This window comes from Contarinia nasturtii, unplaced genomic scaffold (assembly GCF_009176525.2).
Source record: "Contarinia nasturtii isolate CC-2019 unplaced genomic scaffold, AAFC_CNas_1.1 Cnas_scaffold_285, whole genome shotgun sequence".
In the NCBI taxonomy this organism is placed as follows: domain Eukaryota; kingdom Metazoa; phylum Arthropoda; class Insecta; order Diptera; family Cecidomyiidae; genus Contarinia; species Contarinia nasturtii.
Window position 1 is genome coordinate 2,745,519 of NW_022197640.1, and position 23,159 is coordinate 2,768,677.

Below are 23,159 nucleotides of genomic sequence, written 5' to 3' on the forward strand. Positions count from 1 at the left end.
GGTTATAAAAGAAAGCCATCAAAACAGCAGAGATTGCATCACAGAAAAATAAAACGACATTAAAAATCAAACAATCAAACATCAATAAACCACATTTTTTTAGATCAAATTATGAATTAAAATGAAAATAATACGAACAAACAAGAACAAAAATAAATAAGATATGATACTTACACCGCCGTTCGCGTGTGAGCTCAACGCATTTGAAATTGTGCTGTTTGCATTGAGTTTGGAGTTTCTAAAATAAGAATAAACACAACTCAATTAATATTATTATTTATATTGTTTTTCTCTGCGAAATGAAATGAAATGAAAGAAGGAAAAACATTTGACAATGAATCAGATCATCGGGTGCACAATATTGGTTTTTGTGGTGTGAGGTGAGATATTCATACACATGAAACAAACATATTACTTTGGGAAAATCATGATTACTTATAGTACTTACGGTTGAATTAATCCTGGACGATATCCCTCAGTGCCAGTTGGTGGATTTTGTACGGCTGCCAATTTAGCGTGCACATCGCAATACAATTTGTTATTTATATTGAAGTAACCTTGATTCTTCAATGATGTACCACATGTGGCACATTTGAAGCAATCAACATGAAGATTTTTATCTTTTATACGAACAAATACACCACTAAAAAATAAAAATCCAGAACATTTTAGTTACACAACTGACATGTATCCGATTTTAAATTATTGACTTATGAAAACACACAAATCGAAATCGGATTTAGAGGAAAAACAAATTTGGTGGTTCGCCTTTCATCATATCATCAGTACACAAAAACTATGTCTCAAACAAAAATGCGATATCAATCAATATATATATCATAGAACATGAATTCGAGTGAAATGCAGGGAGGACAGAGAACAGAACACAATGTGTGTGTGTGTGGAAGAGAAAAAAAAACAAAATAGCATTTTATGTAAGACATTCAGATACGTGCATGTTTCGAAATTTCAATTACTAATCTCGAAATTCGGTTGAGTCATTCAAGTATCATTCGGGTGAACAACAAAATCAAAGACTAAATTAGACAGATTAATAATAGCAGAAGACAGGTAGACCAATGAATTAAAAGTATATTAGAACGATAAATGTGCCAATCTTAAATTAGTTTTCAATCGATTGAACTCAAACAATAAGACAAACACAGTGATGCTCATGTGCCACAAGGTAACTCGGTCAAGGTCAATTCAAATGAATGTAGAATATTTCAATAGATTTACCGCGTAGTTCGATTTTTCTTTGTCGACTGAACTATATTTGGCCAAACAACTTTATTGTGAGCTTGTTGAAAGCTTATATCAGTTCAAAAAAAAGAAACACTAATACTTAAAAACTCAGCCAAAAGAATAGGAAAAATTTGCTACCAAAGGTTTTAAATAACAAACAATTTATACAAACATAAAAAATAAAGAGGAAAAAAGAAATGTTTGATTTTTTTAACGGGATCCATTTTTGAAAGGCATAGATAGAGAGGGTTTTGGATTGACCGTCTCCAATAAGGATTTCTAAAAAGTGGCTCATTTTGTCATTGCTTACACGATTGTTGCTCCACATGCATCACACGGTGGTGACGCTCTCGACGATGTCGTGTCAGCGACAATACATTGCGTTGAGGAATCTACGATTTTGGTTTGCACAGTAGGTGTTTTCGTTGTATCGATTGTTGTGGACGGCAAAATCGGCCTTTGTACAGTTTCCGATGCTAAGTGCGAGTTTTTGTTTTAGATTTGCATTAAACAATAAAATAAAAAATCAGTTACAAGATTCGGGTGGAATTTTTCAAAACAAAACAAAGAAAAAAAATCGGTTCGGAAATTATACCAGCAAAATCCTCTTTTCGACAGATAGGTTGTGGTGATGGTTGTTGCTGTTGTTGTTGTTGAAATTGCTGCTGTTGAGCACTGTATGGATTTGGAGTGTTTGTACGTGAGGAAACGGCGCTATAGTTACCAATAGCGTGACTTGCTGTCCAATAGAAATGTGACGACGCTAAAATATCATTAATGGTAATAGAAAAGAGAGATCATTCGATTTTTTTTAGAGAACGCGAAAGTTTTTTGTTTCACTTTCTTACACCAAACATTGAAAACATTTAGATAGGGACCAATTAGATGACATACATGAGGAAAAACAACATCAAAACAAAGACGAGTGAATAAAACGATCAATGTTCACGACAGTAAAAGCCTTTTAATAGAAAATGGTTTCTGTATTTGTATTCAAATTGTGTATGCTATTCTACATTTCTTCCAGCTATTACGCGTCGATATTTGTATAATGCCCTTGATTTTAGAATATTTTCACTCAAATTCAAAATGGATTATGTGAAAAATCAATCGAAATCAATTGTGTTGCATAGTTTTTGTGATCGGTTCGGTTTTTGTGTGTGTTCGGACGAATAATTTATTGTTTCGATTTTTCAATTCATAACTTACACAATTAATCGTTCGCAATCAGAGCAAATGTTTTGGCCAGGTGGCAAACCGCCTGTTGAAGGTGGTGCTGGACGATCGACTGGTGCACTAACATGCTTCGTAACTGGTGCACTAACTTGGCCTAATCTGTGTGAATCTGAGTCAACAAAAATGGTTCATGTATTTTCAATTTACGTGAAATTTCTATTAAAATTCTCCTATCCACTTTCTTGTTTGCGATTATAAATGTATCTACTCTGTACGTGCAATGTACTATGCATATCGGTGTGTGTATGTGTGTGTGTGTTTCTATGCTAGCGCATGATCAAGGAGTGGAGGGGGAATGTGTGTGTTATTGGGAGCACTTGATATAAAATTAGATCATTTGGATACAGCCAAAGCAGACTGGTAAAAAAACACTGAGAGTGTCATTGCTTTTAAGAGAAAAATAAAACATTGAATGCATGCATATTCCATATCATAGCCATTATTCAAGTGACCACAATTTATACAATATTCATTGTTTATGTTACCTGGTTCTGGTGGATCGTTTTCACTTTCTTTCAATGCTTTCAACACTTCTGAGCCTTCAGAATTGTAAGCTTTCTCGTTCTTCTTGAAATTTACTCTACAATACAAAAGCCAAAAAAAAAGAAAACGTTTCGATAACATCATATACATATAAATTCATTTTATGGTTATTTGAAATATTTCTACACACAAGAGCAACAAGTATCGAGAGAAAAATGTCCAATTGGACTAGGCATGGAAATGGTGAATTCTGAATTTAAATGCGCGATACAAATCCGGTTTTTCTAAAAGTATTCAAATCGATTGCGCATTTCTTTCATTTTTTCTTTTTTTTTTTCAATGTTTTTAAAGTCAACCACACCATATTCGAATGTATTGCTATGTTGAATATATATTTTTTTTCATTCACGTGTGTACACAATGCGAAGTCCAGCTCATGTTAAATAGAATGTGCGAGAAGTGAATTTCATGGAACCATGTGCACTTACCCAAGAACTCCATTGGCCAAAACTTCGGCTTGAGCAGTTAGTGTTTCGGCGATTGATTCTTCGCTGTACATGCCAACTGGTGTATTATATTGCTTGTTAACAATGCTCTTGACGCTACCATTTTGACTGAAAGGCCGAGCCGAATTATTGTATCCGCAACCGATGTGTGGTTCTTGTGGTGGTGGATGATGTTGCAATGATGTTTTTGTCACTGGGCCACCGTAGTTCTGTTGACCTGGGCTTGGCATCGAACCAGTCGGTGAAACATGTGGCTAAAAAATTAATTTGAATTTTTGTTCATTTAAATCACCGCATACGTTCCAAACAACAACTCAATAAAATAGGTGTTCAAGGAAAAAAATTTGCGAGGGGTTTTCGCAAGATTCAATTTCCCTAGCATATCGAAAAAAAATTCTTCACAGAAAAAAAGCTAATAAGGTCATTTTCTCAAAAATTTCTTGGGGCTATAACGCTCGTGAACATCTATGATATTATGGACTCAATTCGTAATCGGAATTTAATAATTTTTGAAATAATTTTTTTTCGCATTTTGTTAGAAAAGTTTGGGAATAAATAAAAAAATATGTCGGCCGACAAAACGACACCGGCTTCTCAATCAAATATAGCTGAAGCAGTATAAGTTACTTACTTTCCATGTGGATCCACCGCGTTGTATAGTCAAATCAAATGTATTGCCCGAACGAACAATCAAGTCTTGTGCATCTTTGTGCCGTAAATTGAATGCTTCCATATTATTTACAGCAATCACCGCATCGCCTGGCTGGAGACCGGCTTGATCAGCTATACTTCCGTGATTTACCTGTATAATTACAAAAAAGAGACAAAAAACTTTGTTGAAATTGAAAAAATATGTTTTTTTTCTCGTTCGCTCGATTTTTCTTTCGATCATAAGAGTTGCGTTACAAAACTTGCTTGCACAGGAAGTAATGCCCACCATATTTTGTGGAATCAGAAGAAAAAAACGGTAACATTTTGCCAAAATAATTATAAATTACTAATACCAATAATTGTATGGATTTTTTAGTTTGCTTGTAAAGAGTATTTAACATCAATTAGTTTTTCTTTCGAATATGAATGAATGAAAAATTTATTGTTTTTCCAACCAAAACAAATATTGTATGCATATGCCATAGTATACAAATTGATTTGACTGTCAATTTGTACATTATGCAATGACGCAACGTGTAGATTTTAAAATTTTTACAATTTTTCACAAGCACAAATAAATATATTATATGTCTGTTTCGCGTCATTACCGACTTTTATCAAAACAAATCATATATATTGCGCTGATGAAAATTAATCAAATAAACCGCACATTTATTGCACATGTCAATATTTGAAATTATTAGAGAGTATTGTTTATGTGAGCTCATGTTTAAGGTCGCGAGTTATTACCGCAACAAATTCAGCATCTCATTGGTTGTGTTACACAATGATTGCGGTTTGGATATGGTAACGTTACACATTGGTCGTCTTGTCAACATTTAAAACAAAAACTGTAATCCAACACCACATCATAATTTAATTTTCAGAAAACAATGAATACTTCTCGGTTTGTTCGAATGGTTATATTTTTGCATATTAAACTGCAAATAAATGCACTCGCACTACCATCAACAGCATTGGCATGAACGAAATAAAAAGAGAAAAGAATAACTCCAGACAGTCATTTCTACAGGAAATTAATTATGCAAACAGGACGAAGTGATTTGAACAAGTGGCTGGTATGTATCTTATATGCAGACCATATGGGATTAAGTGATTTAAATTACCATCCGGCAAACAATGAACGCTTGTTTCGACTCAAAATAATCATTTTCATTGTAAGCGAGCTGTGATATTGGTTTCATGTTCTTCACATTTCATGCAAATGTGTCTACAAAACAATTTAATAACTATTATTAATGGACAATAAAGTCAGGATGATTGCCATATTTTATATTTGTAAATAGTGAAAAAATGTCATGAGACCGTTTTTTTCTTTCTGTTGTTGTTCATCTGTAATAGTTGTTCTTCTTGTGAGATGTCAGTTTTATTTTTCAGTGTCGTTGCATTTTATGCACACAAGAGACAAAGCACATGGAATCACAAACCATCTAAAATAAATGAGCTTAGATCAACGAGTGAACGAGAGGCGAAAAATAAGAGACGAAAAAACGCACAACACATAATGTACATACAATGCGCAGATCAATCGCTACGTACAATACATAGACCGCGGAACATTCTAGAGAATATACGATGAACAAATAACGAGCAGGAAAAAATACAATGAAAAAACCTACAACACACAGCGTAACAAAATTACAAGCAAGCACACAACGTAAAAAGCAACAGAGAGAGCAATGCATTTACTTCTGGCTGAGAATAGATGCGCACATATAATGGCAAAGTAATCGCAAGTGGAACAAAGAGGCACAACAAACAACCACTGGCACAGATACATCTTAAGTGCGGCTGATACATGTAAAAATATTTGGAAAAACTGTCCTTAAGTGAATTCAATAAAAAAAACACACATAAGTGGGCATAAAGTGCAACAGCAGCAGTAGTAGTCGTCTTGAGCGCGTGAGCGTTTGCGCTCGTTGCAATGAATACATTACACAGTCATTATTTATTTTCTTGCAAATGCCACAAGCGCACAAAAATAAATAGCCACTGTAATTGGTCGATTCGTAGATTAGTGAGTGAGTGAGGTTGTTGGGCGAAAGAAAAGCGCACACATGATATTTGTTATTCTATGATGCAATGATCATGTATACGAGGTAATCCTGGAAATGCAGTATATAGCTCAGGTGACGATTGATATCATGCCATTCACACGACGCCAAAAACACAGAGCACGGAACAACAAGAAAAAATTATTGTGCACACCGTTGTCCCTTCGATAAATTATGTTTATGTGATCACCCTGACCGATGCGTGTGTTTCTAAATAATAATATGCGCAATAGTAGTAGCCAATAAAGAACCAACTATAAAGAAATGGTTACTCACAATGAAATGAAATGAAAAACAAAAAAAAGCACACGACAGAACTACATTTATAACAATGATCGCATTCGGCTCCGCGATTCATTCGCCCATACACTTTGTACTTGTATTCTTGCATACTGTGGCACTGGCAATGATACTACTTATTTACCATGACAACCGTGCCACATTTTAAGTTGCTTTCGTCTGTCTGTCGGGCTGTCTACTTGCTCTTTCTTTTATTCTGCATAGCCCATGGGAGTCAGATGAGAACGTCCGCCGCTTATTTTTCATCTGGTTTCATTTATTAAGTTCGGTTACATCTTTCGTTTGAAACGAACGGAAAATATCTAAAAGAAAATTGCAATCGGTCGGTATATATTGCGGCATTTGCGATGTTCTGTTCTTTACTTGTTTTCTCTTTTTCTTCCTTTTTATGCGTCAACTATTTTTTTTTATTTTTTTATGATACCGTATTCACGTTCGCTTTCGTGTAGATATAGAAGACTCTTTCCTCTCTCTCTCTCTCTCTCTCTCTCTCTCTCTCTCTCTCTCTCTATTAATTCTACAAAATTGTTGTAGCCGTTGTTAGTAAGCAATCGATTACACATTTTATTGATACATAGATAATAAAATCAGATAATTTGTAGTGTGCACCATGTTTCGATAGGATTTTCTACCTTCATTTCAATGAACAATCAATTAATCAATCAAACCGGGAGAGATATTTTCATATTTTCTGGTTTTTAGCGGTGCCAATTTTTCTCTTTCTCCATTTATCCGGAGATTTATTTATTTATTTCATCAAATATAAAAATATGCATAACTTTAGCTCTTGACCTTGAAAATGTTTCCAATTAAATTGAATAAAAATAAAAAAATTGGACAATACTTATGATCTGTGATCTTTAGCACAAAGCCATTTGTTATTTTAAACGTTGATGAACCAATGAATATGAAAGTAAATAAATGTTTATTCTTGCCATCCGGAAAAATAAAACAAAATTATTTGAAAGACTAGAATGCGAAAAAGTAAGACCGATCGAAAAAAATTTACCAACAGCAACAATATAGTCAATTATTCAGATTGATTTGTGGATGCATTTGTTTTGGTACAATGGGAAACAGTGGTTCCGAATGCTTTTGTATTGCACACTCTCGACTATGTGCAACGAATGTTTCTTTTTCTGTTGTTCCTCTCACCTTTGCAAAACGTAATTCAAAAGATTTTTCTACATAATTGATTTACGTAAAATTCCGCGAAACAGTTGCTGACCAAATGGTTGGACGTATCTGCAATGCGCTGTTAAAATGGCGTAAGTGGAAGTAGCTTCAACGGCCTGGTATACGGGCATGAGTTTGAATTGGTCACAATAGGCAATAGCACAGCACTTAATTTAACGAAAACAACGGCAACGACGAATCATGACACATTTCATTCAATAAATTTTAACTCGTGTTACTATTGAAAATATATATTTTCCATTGATTTACGTTAAGAAATGTGACCAATTGGCAAATTTGCATTCAATTTCCTGATATGTTATTTCCAGGGACCGGTTCGCGCATATTTCAATGCAAGATAGCTATGCTAAGCATAGCGGAGACTCAAGCCGCAAGGCATCCGTCGCCATTCGATTCGAGCTATATCTTATGCGTACTTCTCTCAAAGCACGACCGCCTGCATACACGAACATGTGTATGTTCATACAGAGTGGACGGCGATGCGTCGGTTGCATTTGCCGCTATGCTTGGCATATCTATACTACCTAGCGTATCTAGGCAAGCATGGAAATATGTACGAACCGGTCCTTGGTTATTTCTCATTTGAATGAAAGCAATGCACATGTGAAAGCCGAACAAAAAAATACTTGAAACGAAACAACAATGAAGAAGAAGAAGAAGTAGTAAAAATAAAGAATAATATGCAAAGTGGTAAATTTTTGGGAAGTGTTTTGCTCGATCAAATAATGAGAAATAAGTATAAAACATGTTCTTTCCGAGTGCCGCCAATATTATTTCCCATATATTCTAAGTTTGTATATGTATGTCATTTAAGCGAATGTTGCGAGTGAGTTTTCTTTTGCTTTTCGTTTAATTCAAAAGAATTCGTTATTTCATCTGTTTTAAAATGGGGGAAAGAAGCGATTGCAAGAGAAAAACAAGACTTTAAAATTGTCAAGATTTCAACCATCACGTTCTTCTTCGACGAAGAAAACAACAGAAATTTACAGAATATCCGACCGATTTTTTTTTTCTCCATTGCCATTCGCTTTTGTCATTTTAAATTACTTGTTGAATGTGATGAGGATAAAAACATACACATGAATTGCTGATGTGAGTTCGCTCATCATATGATATCGTGTCGGTTGTCTATTAAAATGTCGGAATTTTAATGTCTTTCATCATGTCGATCGAATCGATTAAGTCATTCATTTATTCTCTTAAGGTTAGAATTTGTAAAATAAAAACGCCAAATCAAAGTGAAAGACTGAATGTGAGAAAGACAGAACTGAGAATAATAAGAAGAATAAGATGAAAAATCATCACCGTCACAACAAAATCTGTGATCGAAAGTCTATTGTGTCAACATACACGTTGGATAAGTTTTCTTTCTCGCATTTGTACATGGTTTCGCACAAGTTTACAGTGCTAATTATGATTGTATTTGAGACGGAACGAAACACATTGTGAATACAGAAGAGAAGGACTCCGAAACATTTGATCTATGATATGGAGTACGAAGTCGTGCACATACTCACACATGTACACACTACACAACAACAAAATAAGAAGATTAAAGCTTCTTTTGTATTAATTTATTTGAAAACATTTCTGATTTCAATGTTGTAACGGCAAAACAATGAATTTGATAATCAACAGTCTTTTGATATTCGAGCAACTTATAAAGCGTTCTAGCACATGGTAAATGTATTTTATATTGAATGCAAAACGCATGAGTAATAATGACACGGTGAGTGGTCGTTGTTTTGGTTTGCATGAAATCCAAAATATAAACATTTGGCAAAGTAAAATGTATTTAGTGAGAGAAAATGAAAGAGAAAAGCATAACAAATGAGAAATGAAGAAAAAAAAAGAAACCGAACGTAAAATAATGAAATGCAAACAACGTGACACATTTGTACTATTGTTACAGTTATTATTGTTCTTTATCAACTGTGAACCCCAAAACAAAGCGATAAATATGGTTTTCGAATTTCAAAATATTTGTATTAAATGAGGTTCTTGATAGTGATGGTGGTGGTGCTGTTGTATGCTGTGTGTATATTTTCATTTATCCTTTGCATATTGCTCACATTTTATTTTACAAAGAAAATAAATTTAAAAAAAACAACAACTAATTCACATAACTTTCTCAACGAGCAAATTCGATAACACAAAGTCAACGACAATGGCAAAGCAGTTGAAGTGAACATTCAAAGTTAGCCTCAATTCGTTTGCAATAAATTAAAATTTGCAAGCAGATAAGACAATAAATGGCTTAATGTGTGTCAATAAAGTGATTTTTAGTGCAGCATTACATTGTATACACGAACAAAGGCCAACCAACCCATTTGGGTAGTTTTGTTTCGAAATCGAACATTTTGGACGATTGCGTGCATTCGAGCGGGCAATCATAAACGAATCAACTTATTATGGTCTGATACATACATTTCAAACCATTCCCATAAAACTCTTTCGATGATGGAATTTTGTTTGGAAACTTCCCAAGTGCAACAGCTCTATCTTGTAATTGTAAGTCTTATCAAGAGAACTGTGATAGTTTAATGCTAGTTAATGGTTTGACAACACGCAGGTTAAGTATGCTGCTCGTTCAATCAATAACATTCGCCGTTGATTCTGTCTCCGTAACACATATGTTTTCATCTCTCTTTTTTTTTAATCTAACTTTCTGTTTTTCCTTTTCCATTCGGTTCATTTCAATTCAATAATCCAAATACTTAAAAAAAACACACAGTGCCGTAAAAACAGACGGTAATATGATAATTAAATGCACAAATATGGCATTTCTAAGCTTTAATTGGCTGAATAGTATAACAGAATAACCAGTATTTTTCTTCTCTTTATTCTTATGGTTGTTTTTGTTATTTTTCAACATTTTAATCAGAATCGTTCTTTGTTTCTATGTTAAATATTCATCGTCTTGATGTATACATATCAGTCGACGCACGTAATGATATGCTTTACTGTTATTAATATAACATGCGTTCTCAAATACTATTTTTAAAATAATTTTGTTAGTGAATTGAAAACACACCGTTTTTTCTCTCGTTCCTTCTCATTCGAATAAAAGGCGAATTGCTTTTGTCATTTTTGTCTCAAGTGGGCGAAAATTTTGATTAAAAAAAAAACAAAACACAAAAAAAAATTCAGAGAAAATGCGTAAAATTAAAATAAGTAAACTGAATCGTTTTAAAATGTGTTTGTTTTTTTTCTGCGCTTTCGTTTGTTTTCAACACAATTCCGATTGTCAATTTGTCATATTCGAGAATTTATACAATTCGCCACACGAAAAGCAATAAAGCTAGACAGTAGAATCATCGGAATCGGAAACTTGAAATTTTATTTTCATTGTAAAGTGAATCGATTGCGTAAAAGTCGATGAGTTGTAAAGACTTAGTAAAGATTTCTGTGATTTAGTGGTCATCCCGATGCTTTTTTTTTCTCAATACAAACTGACAATTTGATTCACTTGCTTGAGCAATTTTATCGCTTGCGCTGAAAGAGTTTATTCGAATATTTTTAAATTTGCCAAGAATCTATACTATACAGAGAATAGCATTACAAGTTGGATGCGTGTACGATAATCGTGTCTGTTATATATTTGCACGATGTCGTCGTTTGTTCGTAAATGTTTTTTTTTTCATTCTCATTCGTTCTTCGCGCTTCTCAAAAGCTGTGGGTGTGAAATATTTAACAGTTGGTCGCAGAAAAAAACCACATCCGACTCAAAAAAAATGTACATCTCAAGAGGATTTTAAATAAACAAAGTATGAAAATAAATTTTGCGATTTGGCTGCTATCCGTCCCTCTTTTTCAAGCGCTAAATCAAGTTGGATATGATGTGAACAAAGTTTAAGTAAAAAAAATATATCATCATCATCGTAAAACTCAATCGTTTTTCGGTGTGCGCTCATTCGCTTATTCATTGGAAATGTATCGAATGATTTTCTACATTTTGCTTAGATGTATAAAATCTTTTAATGCGCGCGCGCCCGTGATTTTGGTGTGCTTGAAAAACCAAATGCCAGATATTATTTTCAGACATTTTTTTTTCGGTTAAAATATGGTATTTGCAATATTCTGTCATGGTCAAAATAGTTTGCTATCTCGCTCTCTCTCTTTCTTATGTTGAGTAAGAACACCAAATTCTATTCGACAAGACGAACATTTTCTATAAGACGATTCATGAGCATTTGGTTTGTTGGTTCTTTTCTTTTTGCACATCCCATCTATTATTTAGTATTAAGGCATTTTCTTTGCTGCTTATAATTTTGTATTTTTTTCTTCTTCGTCTGTGTCTCTGATTTTGTGAAAGAGCACCAGAGCAGGTTGAAATGACGTTAATTCCTTTTTATTCCGTTCATCGCTAGAGTGAAAGAGAGGTTACATCACATCATAGATCCGATCACGTAACACATAAATACTGTATCGTTTCAGCATATTCTATAATTCGTTTCGTATTTACTGTCCTTTATTATTCTGTGACAACATATTTATTCCTTTATAAACAACGTTGTAATTTATTCCACATCGATTACAACTCGGACTTAAAATTTTCCGTTTAGCGGTGCCGTAGCGGTGCTAAGGAGGAAGAGACGCACAGTGAAAAAAAAATATGCACATTGTGTGCCGAGTGTGTAATATATTCTTCAAACTGGATATTTAAATGATTCCTAAGCACGTATTTGTCATGATGCATGACAAGACACGCGGCTGAATGGCTTATACCGTTGTTGTTGTTGTTGTTCGTTCTCGTATGCTGGCACATGGGTGTCTTTTTTTCGTATTCGTATTGTACAATTGTGTAATTGTTAATTTTTAAATGACGTGTATTTTTATCAAAACTGCGTCATTGCTTTTCTTTTGCTCTCACGAAAATCACATCTTTATGTAAATTTATATTTCGCGTATATGGTAAAATGAAAACAGACGAATGGAATAGAAAAGAAAAGGAACACCACATAGAAGAATTCACTTTGATTTCTCTCTTGATTATTTATTTATTCGTATTTGCATGATATGATTACATCCGTTCATGGACATTTTCTCGAATCGTAAACATTCGCACAAGTTGCATTTTTCGATTTCATTTGCAGGATTACAATTCTTTCACATAACGGATATTTGAATTCAGTGAATGATTATGTGGGAGCATTAAAAGTTGAGACTAGAGTTCAAGTTTCTTTGTTGATATCTCCTTTTTTTGTAAACGAAATTTTGAAACGGAGACAAGCGAATGGTTGCATTTCAATAATTTGATCGCATACATGCTGCGGCAATGAAGATGTTCAGAACATTAAATTGGATTTTATGTGACCCTAAATTAAATCCACACAAATAAAAATAGCACATTTGATATGCAAACCAGTCACACAGTCAAATGCACGACGATCGTTGAGTTGTGTTTCCTTTGGAATATGAAAAAATAAATAAGCAACCGTGACTATCATATACATTTAATTAATAGTTTGAAAAAGAATCAGAATAAAGTGAAATGGAACGTATTGCGACTGGGTGCACGCAAAAGCAACTGAAAAAACACTAAGTCCGAGTGATGTGATATATATTATAAATATATTATAATACTCTTCAATATCTATATGTGAATGGAGAGAAAGAAAGAAAAAATGGTGTCGGAAAAACATTCTCGTTTTTCAACTTTAGTGAAAGACGGCATGCGTTTATGTCACAGTAGGTGTAAAAATGAATTTTAATAGATTATATTATTTCGCGCGGTTTTATCTCACTCTCTCTCTCTCTCGGATTTTTCACCATTTTTCTCTGGTTTGTTCGTGCCTCTCATCATTTTCGCTCTCTATCCACCAATGCCGATCAAAATTGGTTTTAAAAATAGAACTATTTCTTGTGTTTCACATCGTAAACCGAATTCGCTCAAACGCATTTACTCGGTCGCTCGTGAAATGAAGCAATTCGAAACGTTGTGCTCATTCACTGAATGATAACACGATTTCTCTATGTATTTGTTTTTGTTCATCATTGAGTGAAAATTGACTAGTTTGTGGATTTATAATTTTAATTTATCTTTAGATCGTAAATCTATCAATGAATTTATCACTTTTCTCTCTTTCCTTGTATTATCCTCTGTTCAAATGAGGGTCATTTCCTTTTGGCTGTTTTTTTAAATATTACATAAAAATCTTGTTTGCCGAGTTTTTTTTTCATTCGCATTTGCTGTGTGAAAGCACACATAAATTTGCGACCCGAAGGAAAAATGTGTTGTCATCTGCGATGCTTCAAACGAACGAAACATTAAAATACAAGAAACAGGACTTCAATAATAAAATTGATTGTGGAAGGTCATGATTCAAACCATATTTTTTATATCATCAACACGTACTAAAGTTTCTTATTACCACATTTTGTCACTTGTGACTTGCATTTAAAATCGATAAAAATCAAGTACACGATAAAATGCAACGAAACAAATATCCAATAAATGGTCAGAAAAACAAATTGACGTCTTACTCCACCATACATCGAATATATAATGGCAATGAGATAAAAACATGGTCGAAAAGGATGAATCGAAATACAATCGTAATTATTACGAATGATGCGAAATTAAATCATTTTCCATATTCTCACGTTTCATTTCATATTTTTACAGTAATCATCACTGTTTACATATACGCAATAAACAAATTACCAACAATAACAATAATAAAACAAATTTCAAACGTACATAAATGAATGAAAAGAAAATTTAATCACATCGGTCGTTTGAATCGAATAAAACGAAGAAAAATCGTCTTACCTTTTGTACAACAAGTGGTGTTCCGAAGTCTTTTCCACCTTGGAGACGGAGTCCCCAAGGTTGTGCATCGACACGATTCAGACGTACATTTATCAGTTGTGCCATATCTGAAATGCAATAATAATAACGAACATAAAAATTAAATAAAATCAAAATCGTTGAAGAATGGAAAATGGAAAGAAAAAAAATAAATAAGAGCGAACGAATTGTAGCGTGGCATCACAATGTGGCAGAACAATTCCACCGAACAAAATTGAAACAAAAATAGCACAGAAAAAAGAATTTTCAATTAAAACGCTTTGAAATTATTATGCTGTGAGCATTGAGTTTGACGTTTGTGGCGTGAGCAATTCAATGTATACATTGTACACACAATCATGTGTGTGTGTGTGCACACAATATGCAATTTCATTCGGTCGACTCTTAATCTTTTTTATTTCATTGTCGACGGCTGCCTTAGTTATGGTTATTGATGCTATATTCTTGAACGCATTTGCTTTGTCCATTGGTATTGTAGTACCATCGTACGTATCGGAATTTGCAATCCAACGAGACCATCATCAAACAAAATAATTGAATGCATGGACGGTTTTATTTTTGCTACAATAAAGGACGTTAAATGTTCATTATGATGACATGAACAAATGGAACAACTAGAACACACCAAACTATATTGTAATATAAAATCGAATTTATTTTATTGGCAGTTTTATATTGCTCAGTAACTTATACACTTGCGCTCGATATTTTTTTTTCTCAAATGAATATAAACCAAAAGATTCCAGTGTTGAATAAAATCTGTATTTTTGTTACATTTTCAAATGAGGTAATCGTCTTCTATCGTTAGCGTAATCGTGATTATTATAAGATTGTAAATTGAAACAAGCCAATGTTCAGTCGATTAATCTGACTCTCGGTAGATATAGCAACGATATTTCTTGCACGAATAGATTTGATTTCTGGCTGTGCCAAATGCAGTGCTATCATTACCATTAGCAAGTGATCATCAAGGTAGTATTAGTCTCTCGATGAACGGAAAAAAGAATTGACTGCTCATTTTGCATACAATTTTACATAGTTTTCGTGTTTCGCCACAACATGAACCATACTTTTGCCGCGAAATAGAAAATGAATGAACCAAAATCTTTTCGCAGATTCGTTAACATTTATCTCTCTCTCTCTCTCTCTCTCTCTCTCTCTCTCTCTCTGTGATTTTTTGTTGTTGCAAAGTACATGCCATTAATTCACTCTCTTTCTCACTCTTGCTGCATTAAATTGATGCAATTGCCAATGGCAAATAGTATATTTTCCCTCATTTTCCATTTAATTTATTTCGAGGTGTTTTTTTCGCCGGTGTCGCGGCTGTTGTTGTTATTTTTGTGGCCAATTCAAAAAAAAAATGATTAGATCTATTAACTAATCTTGCATCGCCTCAAATGTTCACCTAACATTTTTCGAGAAAACCAAATATACATCTTTCATCTAGCACCATGGTGTCAATTACTGCAATGGAGTGAATAGAGAAAAAAGCACCAAGCAACGATGATAAACGCTTACATATCGATTTGTCTTGATGGCAAATATGTATTAAAAGAATGGCCGAATAGAATTTTTTTTTGTTGTACGTAATGATAGTAATTTGAAGAGAAATTCAGCTTAGAAAAGAAAAATGAAACCAACGAAGCCCAAAACAATGAATCGTTTTTCTTTTTGTTTTTCCAAGTTATTTTGTGTATTTTCATTCTTTCGTATTTCGTTATTCTTTGGTCATTATTTTTAAACGATACTTTTTTTTTCCTCGGCTATTTGACAGCAATGGATATTCAATATGTATACCCCATGATCAGGCTGTGAGCTTATGATCTCGCTCGTCTCTCGAAAGTATCACATTTTGGTGTACATTATATGATGCTGTTGTTTTTTGTGTTCTCTCTCTTCTTAACCTCTGGCTTTCTTAACTGATTGAACTATCAAATCGTTTTACATCTCATTATATTTCCATATATTTTGCATGCACTAAACTCATTTATTAATGGAATGTCCGTGCAGAGATTGTTGTTGTGCATCTCTCTCTCTCACTCATTTCTTACTTGATGTTTTATGTTTATCTCGTCTAAGCGTATAGAATTACTATTTTTTCTTATTCTATCCATTTCGAGAGTATTGTGAACACCGAGAAGAATCATATTGCCTCTATTTGATGTGGTCAGTGTGTAACAAATCGTTCACGTTTGCTTTGGAAATCGATTTGACTTTATCTTTTGTGAAAATCAAAACACACGACGAGAATGAATGAGAAAAAATCGACTTCAAAAAATGGACAAGCTTATGTTGAAAACAAATAAATTCGTTAAGGGGCATATTTAGTATATCATCGATGTAGATTCACTTGTGAATAAGAAGAAGCATACAAAATATTGTCCATAACATGAATAATATTGAGTGTGAACTAAAAATAAACCATTTTTTTTATTAGCGTCGTTGTTATTTTCTACGCCAAGACTTTCTCAAACACACACTGTTTTACTGCTTGGTGGTTTACTTCACGGTTCAATGTGTACATATTCGCAAACAGTTAGCTAGCGTATGAGCCTGATTTGTGTGTATTTCCTATGTATTGAGTGTAATGTATAAGAAAGGTTTTCATAAATCACTGCCACTTAATTTTTCGAGAAACAAACGGCAAGATTAATTGCTTAACATTAATTTATTGTTTCCTATTAATTTGTCTGAAACCGCGAGACGAAATGCAAATATTAATTTTACTTGTTGCTATTTTGTTGTTTAGTTGGTGTTAATATTTTTCCTTGTTGAAGGCACTGTACAGTGTACACAACAGCTGCTGCCACCACCGATTTTGCTGCCGCCACCGCAGCCGCCATCGTAGCCGTCGTCTTAATCGTTACACCGGCATTAGTTCAAGACAAGGAATAGTAACTGTGCAATTAAAAAAAAAATTCTTGGGCGAGTGGAAATAATGGCACCATATATAGAGTAGGCTGTTTGTTCTCTTTTTTTAAGTGCATATGAAGCAGCAAATACTTGGCTTTTGATGCAGTAGTGCACTCGCTTCACATATTCAGCCGATATGATTTGCGATGTCGATTTCTTGTTTTAAATATGAGTTTAATGTCCAAAATAAGAACAATTCGAAATCCAATTATCTGTATTTTATCAATAAATTCCTGATTTTTCATCTTCGACTTCGCATGTCACGACACATATAAGCTAGACTTTCAAACTAGTCAAATTGTTTGATTGATACGTTTTCAAAATGTGTATCGCTTTTCATCCGAACAATTTGAATGTCTATCTAAGGTGTGTGTGTGTGCGTGTGTGTGTCAGTACAGTATTCAAAGTTAAGATGTTCAACGGTGTTCAGTCGAAAACTGAATAACAACATTCGCAAAAAAGTTGTCTGAATTACGACAAATAAGCACAAGTACCATGAAACAAGAGCAATAGAAAAAACGCCAAATATTTTTCTTTGATAAATCGTTTTTCAATATTTCGAGTAGTAAAATCTCGTAAACATGTGCTAAATTGCTACAGTAGACAACTATTAAAGCGTGCGCACTAGTCTTGATGGTGTTCTGGTTGCCTGAAAATCGTTTTTTTTAGCATTTTGGTTTCGTTTGCTTGAAAATATTAGCTAACCGTTGGTGTTGTTGTATGCTCAATGTTGCATTGTTATCGGTTTCGTTGACGGCTTGTTTTTTCTCCTTGTGGCCAGTTTGTTGTGCGCGCTTGCTGCCACATCACATATCCAAGAGAGTTCGTGCGATTTTGTTGTTGCTCTCTGTGGAATAGGCAATATTAAAGTGGCGGCATGTGTGCGAATGAGCACGTCGATCGAACGTAAATCGAACTATAATTAAATGCGTTTATTATGTACGATCACATAAAGATACACAAATGTTTGCATTTTTACATGAAACTTGAACACACCGTCCATAACAGGGTCATTTTTTACATTTTTTTCCCTGGCGAATCGATCGTAGCAGTTTACTTTTTCATCTTTGTCTTCTACAGTGTTTTTCCTTCTCTCTTCATTGATTTGTCTTTTATTGCATTTTTTTTTAACAACAGTGCAACAGCAACAAATTTTTCGTTTTATTCTTATTTATTGATTATTATTTTAACGATGATAACACAAAAGAAATCCATTGATATACATGAAACAGTCGTCGCAAAACTAAGCGATCGCGAGTGGATTGCGACGAACAACGATCACACAGTGGAATTGTTTAGCCGATTTAATGCGATATGTGGTGCGTGCACCATCTGTACGTATTCCTTATGTATACGATCGCAAGTTTTAATAGATAACGCATTTTGTCGGCAATTCCAAAAGGCAAAGGCACCCAATGCATTGTACTGTTTTTGTTGTGAGTCGTTTCTTATGTACATATATTGTATATTTTTCATATTCACTTCTCTTATTTGGCTCATTTTATCCATGCACATATATATGTAGTATGTATGTTTGCTTCGGAATCGCATCAATATGTGCTGAACCAAACTAAATGCAGCTAAAGCAAACTGTACCAAAGAAGACAACAAGGACAAATAAAAAACTTGTTTTCGATAAGAATTCATAATTTGAAAATTTTGTATCGAATGAATATCAGTTCAAGTATTGTGTGTGTGAAAGCATAAAGAAGAGCATAGAAGAAAAATAGCAAAGCACCTAGACCACGAAAACTATGAAATGAGATTTAAATGTTGCTCTTACAAATAATTTTACATTTATTTGGCTGGATGTACATATATTCATTTTCTTTGTCTAGCCATTTTGCATGCGCACTCTGTCTACCTTGTTCGTTACGTTCGCTTCACACTGTAGATGGAAAAGCACTTTGAAAACTAGAATGATTTCGCCGCGAATGTAATGGTCTTCAGGCAATTCAATTTGTGCATTGGGTAAAAATCCAAATCATTACGTGGTGATTCGTGGTGTCAAAAAAAGAAAACCAACAACAAATACATGGATTATTGCCTGAAAATTTATTGATACAATGAAATTAAGCGGTGGAAATTAAATTCGGCTTTACATCAAATCAATTACAACAAATCAATCGATAACTCATCAAATCGGTTTAAGCACTCTGACAAATCCATTTGTCGTTGGGCGTGTTTTTTTTTTGTTGAATTTACAATTTTAATAACCGCAAACATCAAAAGGCACAGCTGAGCGATCCATTATTATCAAAATAAACCCTTTTAAATGGACGCATAGCGATGCACAAATTGCCATGTGCAATATATTATAAAACTATTGAATTATAAATGGAAAAACCATAATAATTTTTATCTCGTTTTATTTGTTTTCGTTTTTTGTTGGCAACGTACACAAAAAGGCGGCTAGCGTGTGAACCCCAATTTTGCAATGAAGGTTAAAACAAAGAAGTATGACTTTTATTTTATTGATGCCATCATAAATGCAAAACAAGCATGCACACACGTTCTGACATTGTAGAAATATGTTCGAACAATCGAAGGAATTTAAAATAAAGAGAAACAGCATTAAAAACGACACCGGAAATATTCTCTGTCTTTGTTGTTGATTGTATTTTGTTGTGCAAGTCTGAAAAAAACGGGACAGGTAGAAGTTAACAACTGGAACCAATTTCAAAAAGACGGTTAAAAGCAACAACGAAACGTCAAAGCAAAGACACAATTGCAGTACCGTAAACAAAATACATTATTTCTATTCGTTCGTTCGTTCATTCACACAATTGCGATAAAATCGTGTCAAAAACAAAAAGAAGTGCAACTTATCTCATCGGACATGCATGCAAATGTCGACCCCATGCAAACAGGTGTGTGCATTTCTTCTTCTTCTTCTTCATTCTTGCCTTTTTGTTGCACATTCGCAGAGTGTCTAAGCCATACACTTTTCAAACTTTCGCCATTAAATTATTGCAATTTGTGGAATCTCTTATTAAACTGCTTTTTGTTTTGTTTATTAATTCGTGTTCTGATTAAAGCTATAATGTACTGTGTGAGATTGGTGTGCTAAAAATTGGCATGTTAATTTGATCCCATGTTTATTTAATGAATTTGCAATTCAGATGAGAATGAATGACAACAAGAACAACAGCAAATGCACAGAACCGAAGAAAAAAAAAGTGTGCATGACACTACCCGAAGCGTACTTGAGAACGAAATTAATAAAGGTTGAATAGAGCGCCGGTGACGGTGACAGCAACGGCAGCATCGCTATCGTGCTCTTATTTCATCAGAGACGTGAAAAAAATTTGCTGGCAATCAACCAATGCAAGCGAAAACATTTTTCATATTTTTTTTTTCGTTGATTTGAAATTGCAGTTTATAGAGAAACTGTCCTCACACCGAAATTAAATGCATTTTGTACTATGAAATCATACAAACATGTCTATGACTTAATTTTCATCGTTATAATAATAATAACAACAACAACAGTTGCATTGAAGTGAATATAATGTGCGCATATAACTCGATATTTCGTTCGTTTGTTCGTGATTGTGTGTGTGTTTTTCTCTTCTGGTTTCTACTTTCAGTTCAGAGAAATTGGCTGAATGTGTCGGCAAAATTTTGCCATGAAATGAATGCCGTACGGCACAATGTCATGAATTAAATTTGGCGAGTCTTTGTTGTTGTTGCTGTTTTTGTGTATCGTTCGTCGTTGGCCATTGATCACTGAACAAAATATGGCCGGCTTACAAAAAAGGACAAACATTCTCACAAGTGTTGCAAAATTACAATTTTACTAATTAAAAGAGAGAGAAAGAGAGAGTCAAATAACCAACGGTCACCATCGTTTGATGTACACCCAGAATATGTGACTTTTAACGGATATTATTTCGAGATGTATACGTGCCACCGAACAATACATGTAAGGTATATCTGATGAAAGTACAAAGATATCATTTGTCGACGTAAGCGAAAAATAAAGAAAAAGAACATATATGTACTGCCAAAATGACAAATTGTGACGGTGATGAAAAATGCAAAGGTAGAAAAAAACAAAATCGTAAATTACACGAAGAGACGAAAGGCACAAACTGACGCCTGATAAAAAGCGTTCATTTTTCAAAAATAAACTTGTATATTGTAAAAAAAATTGCAATTTTTTTCTTCTTTATGCATGCAGTTTTTTTTTCGTTTCTCGGTTAGATATTTTCCGATTATTTGTACCAAAGACACATTAACTCATGCTGAACGTTAAGGATGAACAAGTGGCGATAAAATCAATGGCACAATTTGAAAAGGAACCATAAACACTTCGTAACATATGTTATTTGTGGCATGAGAAAAGCCGACGAGAAAACAGCAGACAAGGCAGATTTCAATGGCATGCCATTCAAATCGAAAGGTAAAATTATCATTCATCTTGTAAAACTGTCTCATTGGATGGCACAATGTTCGGAAATTTCATTGGCAAATTACATAAGAAATGACTAATAAACCATGTATTCCACACACACACACAAATCATTGATAATTTTCTACTACGACTTTCGTGTTATACTCAACCATTGGAATGATATTGCAATATTCGTTCGTCACAATGATATCATCGGAAAATTGTAAAATTCGAACGAAATTTCCCCGACACACGCTCGCACGCTCACAGGCACACTCACAAATAGAGAAAGAACAAAAAGAAATAATGCAATTATAATAATAGTTATAAAAGAGAATATACCTGAGATTTTAGAATTGGAAAATAATGGGGTATAAGAAAACAAAAGAATGGCCCGATGGAATGCGAACGATTGGTGCCGACGCACCGTCTATAATCTGTCTGAAACATTTAAAGTAAGGAAGCAACAAATTCTAGAAAATATGGTGTGTTCTTCTTCTGCTTTTTTTCGGATGTGTTGGTATTCACTATCAATGTGCTATGATTTGAGCTCACATTTGAAGACCGTTGTATTCTTTCTATTGTCTGTTACTCGTATCTTTTTCAATGCGAGCGAAACAATAACCGAAAAAAAGTGCCATGACTCATCACCTCAACTGAAAATTTTCAGCGCTTGCAGACATGCCTTTTAAATTTACGGCTTCATTCACTGTTTCTTTCTATTTTTTTTCTCTCGTTCTTTTTAATGACAAACAAAAACCTTTTTTTGTTTAGAAAAATATTATCATAAAATGTCATAAATTGTAAACAAATAATCCAATGAATACAATTAGAGAAACAAATGCGCCTGTATATATGTTCTCAGTGCAAGCCATGCAACCATCTCATTTGAATATATTTAATTCAAACGAAATGTTACAAAAAGAAATAGATTAAAATGAATGCCATACATCTACATTTTGGATATGATAACTTCCACTCATTTCAAGTGACGCGTGGAATTTTTCGGTTCAAATCAAACAATGATTGTTACTATGAGTAAATTGCAGCTCTGACAATCCACCGTTCAGAGAAGAGAAAAAAACAATCAGAATGACCAGAAAAAAAGCATACCAAACAAATGGATTCCATGCGTGCAACCCATGTCTATGTTTCGCTCTCATTCTCTTGTTCGATATCATCTTAATGCGTTTCGAAGAATTTCAATGACATTAACATCGCACTTTACGGATATATCTTTTTATAGGTTGTCAATGGATTTTTAACGTGAATTTTTGTTTTGGTTTCGGTTCTATATGATATTAATGACAGACAAGCAGATGGCTAATGTGCGCATCATTCAT

At 33.8% G+C, this 23,159-nt stretch overlaps 1 protein-coding gene across 7 annotated transcripts in view; it reads right to left on the reverse strand.

Moving 5' to 3' along the window:
* LOC116337788 (PDZ and LIM domain protein Zasp) overlaps positions 1-23,159 on the reverse strand; it is a 48,688-nt gene that overhangs the window by 10,491 nt on the left and 15,038 nt on the right. For all 7 annotated transcript variants that reach the window (XM_031762670.1, XM_031762669.1, XM_031762668.1 and 4 more), the window contains exons 3-10: positions 14,469-14,575; positions 4,102-4,272; positions 3,453-3,724; positions 2,967-3,061; positions 1,841-2,008; positions 1,556-1,721; positions 449-643; positions 175-238 (exon numbers count right to left, since the gene is read on the reverse strand). In XM_031762670.1, coding sequence (XP_031618530.1) covers positions 175-238; positions 449-643; positions 1,556-1,721; positions 1,841-2,008; positions 2,967-3,061; positions 3,453-3,724; positions 4,102-4,272; positions 14,469-14,573 — 1,236 coding nt within the window. In that variant the 5' untranslated portion in view covers positions 14,574-14,575. The remainder of the gene's footprint in view (positions 1-174; positions 239-448; positions 644-1,555; positions 1,722-1,840; positions 2,009-2,966; positions 3,062-3,452; positions 3,725-4,101; positions 4,273-14,468; positions 14,576-23,159) is intronic.